At 40.7% G+C, this 7,554-nt stretch overlaps 1 protein-coding gene across 1 annotated transcript; it reads right to left on the bottom strand.

Moving 5' to 3' along the window:
• Positions 1-1,456: 1,456 nt before the first annotated feature.
• pyya (peptide YYa) lies at positions 1,457-6,948 on the bottom strand. Its single transcript, XM_084037238.1, has 4 exons — positions 6,846-6,948; positions 4,695-4,882; positions 1,883-1,963; positions 1,457-1,789 (listed from the first exon to the last, which is right to left on the bottom strand). The coding sequence occupies exons 2-4, from the start codon at positions 4,880-4,882 to the stop codon at positions 1,765-1,767; spliced, it is 294 nt and encodes a 97-aa protein (XP_083893364.1). The 5' UTR covers positions 6,846-6,948; the 3' UTR covers positions 1,457-1,764.
• Between the last annotated feature and the right edge of the window lie 606 nt (positions 6,949-7,554).

The raw sequence follows: 7,554 nt of genomic DNA, 5'->3' as shown, positions 1-7,554 counted from the left end.
TTATGTAATCAAAAAGTATCGACATTGCGATCAAAACGTTTTTATTGGAAGTCTTGTCTAATTTGTTATTAAACATTTTGTAATGTGAATCAAAAACTTTGTTTTGCAAATCCCCAAAATTTGGTTTGTGAATCCAATTTTTTATTTTTTTTGCAAATTCCAAAGTGTGTCTGCCTATTAGCCTATCCATCATTAGTTTATATTATAGATCCAGAGTGGCCAATAGAGATTTTGTACACGATTCAGCAACACCTTTGTGTTTGCAACACAAGTGCATTTCTTAATCACAAATGTATTTTACTGGAATTTAAAAAACAAATGATTGCAGTGTCAATCATTCCTATTGTGTTTGATTTGATAATAAATACATAAAGTAATTCCACATCTATGCAGGAAGGAAGCTGTAGTAGTTGAGAAAATATATTATGGATATTTTCCCCCTAATAATTGCTTTACTATTACCAAAACACCATTGACTCTAAAGTGTCAAATAGTTCAGCTTGATCAGATTTCAACAAAACAATAAATAAAACCACTGTTAAGTTTAGACAACAAAACCAACATTAGGTTTAGACAACAAAACCAAGTTAGGTTTAGACAACATTACCAACGTTAGGTTTAGACAACAAAACCAACATTAGGTTTAGACAACAAAACCAACGTTAGCTTTAGACAACAAAACCAACGTTAGCTTTACACGACAAAACCAACGTTAAGTTTAGATAACAAAACCAACGTTAGCTTTGGACAACAAAACCAACATTAGGTTTAGACAACAAAACTTAGCATAAGGCAGCTTACTTTATTCAGAAGAATGATCACTATGGAGAAGCTAAGTCTCCGGTGTCCCTCATGGGACCTATAACCATAATTTTTTGATCCCATTTTGAATTAGCGACAATTCATGTTGAAATATCTGCTCTGACCATACTGCTTGGTTGATTTGAAAGGGAGTGTCCGTTCTACTTTTTTTATTCTATGGGAGGATTGGTAACCTTGTAAGGACATTGTTTGGAAGATGAGCTTCCTATTTTGTTGTATCAATGAATTAAATGTAAGAATGTAAGCTTAATGAAATATAGAGAAATGTATTTATATTGTTTAAACTGCCCATCTGTGTTTAAATGAATTGTTATTACAACTAGACAAGCCAAAATGTATTTGTCAATTGTCTTTATTGCATGTTCTGTTTATGCTGTTATGTGATTATGGTCCTGAGCCACAGAAATGAAAAGAAATAAAAGTGTAAAGAGACGGACTCACACATTTTTAGTTTTGGTCTTTTTGTCGGATTTGTTAAAAATAGAAAATATAAAATAATATGAATGTAATGCATCATTACTTGAATCCCCAAAGAAATAACATTCTGATTCATGAACATATTCGAATCACACTGAACAGTTTTATTCATTTATTCTGACGTTTTTTACAGAAGCAACAGTAAAACAAGACTTTCCATCTCTAAACAGTGAACAGTAGAGGGACGTTAACGTCACGCACATACACAAACAGTTCCACCTTCTGATGAGTAGCTCTGATCTCATATATATATTTATTTTAATAATAAATTATGTACAATTTTGCCGCAATGAGAGCATGAGAGACGGTGATGAGAAACACAGAAAGAGCTTGTGTTCAGTGATGGTGTCCAGTCGGGGTCAGGTTCAAGGGGTCAAAGGTGAGAGGCACATGTCGGCCCCTCCAGGTGCATCGTGGGATACGCCCGGAGCGAATGCTCGATGAGGAGGGAGAGCGGTGGCAGAGTCACCACATGTAGGAGTCGTCGTATCTGTGGAGGAGCACCATAGAGAAGATGTTACTACAACAGCGTTTATGTGGATTCCTTCCCGATGGCGTTCCGTGTGTGCGTGAGGAACTTCACCTGGATCGCTGGTCTCTGTTGCCGTCGCCACCAAACAGCAGCTCAGCGACCACATCCTCCTGGGTTGAACGCTTTCCATACCTGGGAGGGACGAGAGCGGCAGCTTTTAGCCAATTTGGACATTTGGAGTTTGGTTGAGATAGTTGTGGTGACCAGAAGATGAATCCCTGATATCGAGAGCTGACAGCAGCTCAGACGTTCGACTCCAGGAACAAACGTCAGATGAGAATCTGTTGGTTCTATATCGTGAGACATTCAAGACATTTTGGACTTCTCATGTCTCTGTTCATTGCCTGCGTCCTCTTTGTAATATATCGGTCCACTTCCCCTCCCTCTGTTCCTAATGCTTTCATTTCACAGTCACATTCCGACTGTGTGTGTGTGTGTGTAACGGTGCTATTAAACACAACCCCTGCAGTGCCACCTGAAGTTCCTCTGTTTTCCCATCAGCCACCTGTTTCACCCCCCTCCCACCATGCACCCACCAGCTCATCTTATGCTTTGTTACACACAGAGAGGAGTGTGATCCCCCCTCCCCCCCATAGTAAAGCAATCAAACAATGGTGTCTCAGCTGCCACACATCAGCATGTAAACCGTTTCCCCCTCTGATAATGGCCCATCTGCACTCATACATCTCCCCAGTCTCCTGCTCTTATTGGCTTCCTCTCATTGGCTTCCTCTCATTTCACCATCTTCCCCCGTGTCGTATATTTTTTCCCCCACCTGATTCGTTTTTTTCTCGCTCTTTTCCGGCTCTTCCCCTTGTCTTCTGCTCTCTCTGTTGACGTAATCTTCCTCTTGTTTTTCAGCTTCCTCTATTTACGCCGGAGTTACAAAAATATCTGATTTGAGAAGATCTCCACTGATATTATTTCATTTCAGAGTGGTCCTTTCAAGAAACTGAAACTTAACTTAAAGTTTGAGTTAAGTAGGTGATTCCATTCAGCAACACTTTCTGTTATATTACTTGAAATCCTCGTAACATACCGATAGTAATGAATACGTTAAATGCTCTGAGATAAAAACATTTTTAAATGTCATTTGTGTCCGTGGCATGACTGTAAAACCACCGTCCAATCAAAAAAGTCGGGCCGGAGAGAATAATTGGATGTCCTGCCTGTCTGTCAATGTTTACTTCCTGATTGTAATCTGCTGATCTCGAGCACTCGTTTGGTGTTCTGGGGGCAGGGCTTTGAATAGAGGTCAGAATAAAGGGGCGGGGCTTTGAACATAGGTCTGAACCAAGGGGGCGGGCCTTTTTCAGTTTGGCGATGCGTTCAAAGTTTCTCTGGTTTCTGTGTTTTTTCCAAATGACCTACTCTTTTTTAACGCTATGACCAATATAACTACCAGAACCTCTTTCTATTTTCTTAACAATTAGTGAGTCACTTACGTTGGAACTAAAAAAAAAATGGCTAAATTGTAAATTAAAAAAAACAGAAAATGTAAGTGTGCTTGGTTACGCTGAATATTACGGCCAAATGCCATTTAAACTTAAATCAAATCCCTCACTTTTGATTGGACTGCTATAAGGGGGACAGGCTAGAATGTAGCGTGCTACGTAGCTACAAAAGGCGGCGGCTCTGCACTCCCTTTTCACCAAAAGTTGCTGTTTGATTGATGGATGGAGGTCATGATATTATTGGTCGAAATAGGGTGGTACGTCATATTTTCTCTTACAGGAAGAAGAGCTGAATGAAAAAATAACAGAATCTTCTTTAACACGTTTATCCTGCACATTTACATAAAAAGCCCAGAGGACGAGACCTCGGTGGTCCGCTCTGGTCCTCCCAGATTTAGCAAACACATTTCTACAACTGCAGTTCATAGTTACCCAGAGCCGTCCATTTAAAGGGCACGGCTCAAAGCTGACAGCCATCACATTCCCTCGCACTTTATTTGATCCAGCCAAACCTCCATAAATCATTATTTACCATTATTTAGCATTATTACATATGATATGTGCTCCTCAGTGAAATGTAAAGACCTTCTACTCTAAACCAATTGACTTTCTATGACATAACGGGTCTTCCTTAAACCAAGCATCCAAATATCAATGACCTATTTGGCTTTCATGAATAAGAACAGATCGCTCGTGAGCCAGACTGCTTGACAATTCCACGCCGGCGTATTTTCTACCTGAGAGCAGCAGGCTCAACTCAGGCCCCGCTAACTGGATTTGGGATTCTTTCTTCGGTCCATCTGTACCAATTTTATTGCTCTGGTCCCGTTGATTTGGGGGCCTGGAGGTTTTGGTGAGTGGCCGGTAATCTAATCTGCTGAGCTGCCGTATGCAGGTAAAGGGTTGGAGGAGGTGGAAGAGGGGAGGGGGGGGGGGGGGGGGGCATCGTGTATGGACAGAGCTTCAGGCTTAAAAAGAAATATGGATGAAAGGATCAAACGGGGACGAAGTAGAAAAGGAAAACTCAACTTAAAGGTTTTGTGGAGCCACATATATTCCTCACACAGAAGCATGATTCATACCTCCATCTATCTTCAGGGGCCTTATGAGTGATCCTTCTGCTCAGTATGAAGTTGTTATGGAGGCCGATGGAAGATTTTATTTGTTTCACTGTAACGTGAGCCGTGGTGATTATTATTATTATTATTATTATTAATAATAATATTATTATTCACGATCAAGTTTTCAAACCAATGTATTTCAGCTGGACATCCATCAGGTCTAGACCCACCACCAGGGTCTTTCTCAGTGTGTCCCTATTCAAGATACCAATCGTTTGCATTTTCATCACTTAAATCTGTCAAATTTCTAATTTCCCGAGTGAAAACGATGCTTCAGTTTGGACTCACCTCTGCCTGGTGATCAGGTTGATGTAGTGTCTCAGGGCGGTGTAGTACTTGGCCAGCTCTTCAGGTGGAGCGTCCTCGCCGGGGTTCTCAGGTTTGGGGGGGTAGGCGTCCGCCAGTGTTCCCAGACACACCAGCACACACAGCACCACGGCCGCCAGCACCGTCCACGGCTTCAGCATCACGGACATCTGCCACAGCACAGGACAACCACGGTTCAGAGTCCGATACAATAACACACCACCACCAGGGCTTTCTCTTTGAGATGTTTGTCGTCATGCTGGATTGTGGTTGTTACAGTAAAGTCGGTGGAACTGTACTTTATTAACATCGTAGAAAAGAATTTGGTTCAAAAGAAAGAAGATGCAACGGGGGCCACAGTTTGACTGTTTGACCCACACACGCACACACACACCCAGAGGAGGGTCCTCAGCTTTATTCATACACATATTTTATGGGTCTGTCCAAGATGTTGGGAGAATATTAAAAGTGAGATCATCTTACTGTATTGAGGGATATTTACTCTATGGAATGATAATTTGTGTAAGACAAAGACTGCAGCTGCAAATGAAAAAGCAACACAAATAGTTGGATATCATTTAAAGAAAAAAGAAGATTGACGCGTTGTCATTGTGTTGTTTGGTTGCCGGGGACGATGAAGAGGAGGGGTCGACTCCAGCGGAGGAAACTCATTTCACACATCATCAGGGAGTTTGATGGTTTGCATGAGGTTGATTGAGAACGGTCTGTATGATGTTGCAGCAGATTCACTTCCATTTTGTGTCTATTAAGACAGATCTAAATTTTATTTTATGTGAACTTAAATGCTATTATAATTAAAATAATAATAATAATAATTATTATTATTATTATTATTATTATTATTATTATTGAAATAACTATATTAATAATAATAACGCTCAGGAATGAAATATTTATTGGCTGCTTAAATCTAATGGAAGGGCATTTTAAAACCCCTAATTTGACATATCTCCAAATCAATAAGACATGATCGTGTGATAGTGAGAAATGATATTAGAAAAGACATAATAATGACTGGACTGATCAGTGGTTGCAAAAACCTCAAATACATAAGTACATAAAACCAGAATAAAAGCTTGTTAATTTGATCTACTTGAAGTATTCAAGTATAACATCAGTATAACATGTGAACAGTTACATTAATACGTGTTTAATTTGCTGCTAGAACATCCCCTTAATTACATACAACTAAACTGCACTCTCAATGACGTTTTTGTTAACAGTTTCTTTCTTTTTATTAACCTTTATTTAACCAGTTTGTCCCGTTGGGAATAAAAAACTCTTTTTCCAGGGAGACGTGGCCAAAACCGTCAGCAGCAAATACATGTTACAGAGTAAGTACAAATACCAGTTAAAACACTAAGATTGACGTTAAAAGAACAATCAGTGAAGGAACTTTAGATTCAGTTCAAACGTCGACATCTTATGGAATCTTCTTCTACGTCTTTTACTCTTGATTTGAATGCTGTTAATGAGACGAGCTCCTTGATGTTTGAAACACACAATGAATAAAACAAAACAAACACTACACAACTACATAGTTGGACAACAAAGTCCTTGGTTAGGTTCAATAAGGATACAAATATGAATAAACAAATGACTATGACATTGAAACAAGACGCAACACAGGACATGGACAGAGGTGTCCCCGGTGAAAGTAAAAGAGCAAACAATACTCACTCTTAGTAAATCGATTTTTTTTTTCTTAAAAAAAACAAAAACAAACGCGCAGCTAGATGCCTTCAATAACGTCAGTAAATACACAACAAGGAGCAGCGAAGTGTGGATGTGGGTCGTGGTGTGGCGCTGTCCGGGGTGCTGAACCAGAATCAAGCTGCGCCACCGCAAAACGCACACGAACACCTGAGTTTTAAAACGTCTCTACTGGGTTTTTCTTTTAGATCCGGTTGGAAACGCAAAGAAAGTTGGAAACGTCCTCCAACTGTTTACAAAGATGAGAAATGTGTAGCGATATTTTTCAAAAACCCTACAAAATAACAATGTAACTTCTGTTGAGGCCGATAATCAGCATGCTGCTGGAATCCGACGCGTCTCTGGACGCAGTGAGCGCGTGGACGTGGTGCACGAGGGTGAGACGTGTGCAAAACTTACTTTGAGAAGACTTTGGGGGTAGAAGTGGCTCTGGTTCGGTTTCAGGCTCCTTCCTCTGCAGATCTCTCTCAAAGCCCGAGCCTCGGTGATTTATACGGTTCAGCAGCACCGGGGAGGGAGGGCTCACCCCACGGTGTGTGCGTGCTTTTGTGCGCGCGAGTGCGTCAGATGGCGATGATGGAGATATTACGCATCACACTGTGAGTCCCGTGTGTCTGAGAGGTAACAGATGATACGTTTGGGCCACGACACTAAAACACATCTACATCAGCGTGAGAAAGAGAAGAAATAAAAAAGTTTATTGCGGAGCTCCATCTGTTTGCTTAGAGCTCAGACTGGGCTGCGGAATCGCCCTTTACAGCAAGATTCCAAATTCCTCCTCTGACTGATGTCCACATTCATGAGGATGAAGAGAAACACAATACCTCCATGGATAAGACTTTACATTCCCATATCAATAACTCACCTACCACATGTCTATAAAGGGAATATGTCGTGATCGTGCCACGCTGAGAAGCTGCAGGTTGGATCTGAAGACGTGTTGTATGGATGATAAGTCAACCTCTATATTTCTCATATTGTGTTGAATATTATATTTCTGACCAGAATCGTTGTTCAGCTTCTGTTGTTCTGTGAGGACGTGCAGACAGACAGACAGACAGACAGAAAGACGGACAGGTTCTCGGCTCGGTACTATGACTTCACGCTT

This window comes from Eutrigla gurnardus, assembly GCF_963514095.1.
Source record: "Eutrigla gurnardus genome assembly, chromosome: 20".
Taxonomy (NCBI): domain Eukaryota; kingdom Metazoa; phylum Chordata; class Actinopteri; order Perciformes; family Triglidae; genus Eutrigla; species Eutrigla gurnardus.
This window is presented reverse-complemented; position numbering and strand designations above follow the sequence as displayed.

What these genes read in the sequence shown, in the direction of transcription:
- pyya (XM_084037238.1), bottom strand. Translation starts at nt 4,882, where the DNA reads ATGTCCGTGATGCTGAAGCCGTGGACGGTGCTGGCGGCCGTGGTGCTG. An exon ending in AACCTGATCACCAGGCAGAG is followed by an intron (nt 1,964 to 4,694) that starts GTGAGTCCAAAC and finishes CGTCCCTCCCAG; the next exon opens with GTATGGAAAGCGTTCAACCC. An exon ending in AACAGAGACCAGCGATCCAG is followed by an intron (nt 1,790 to 1,882) that starts GTGAAGTTCCTC and finishes GCTCCTCCACAG; the next exon opens with ATACGACGACTCCTACATGT.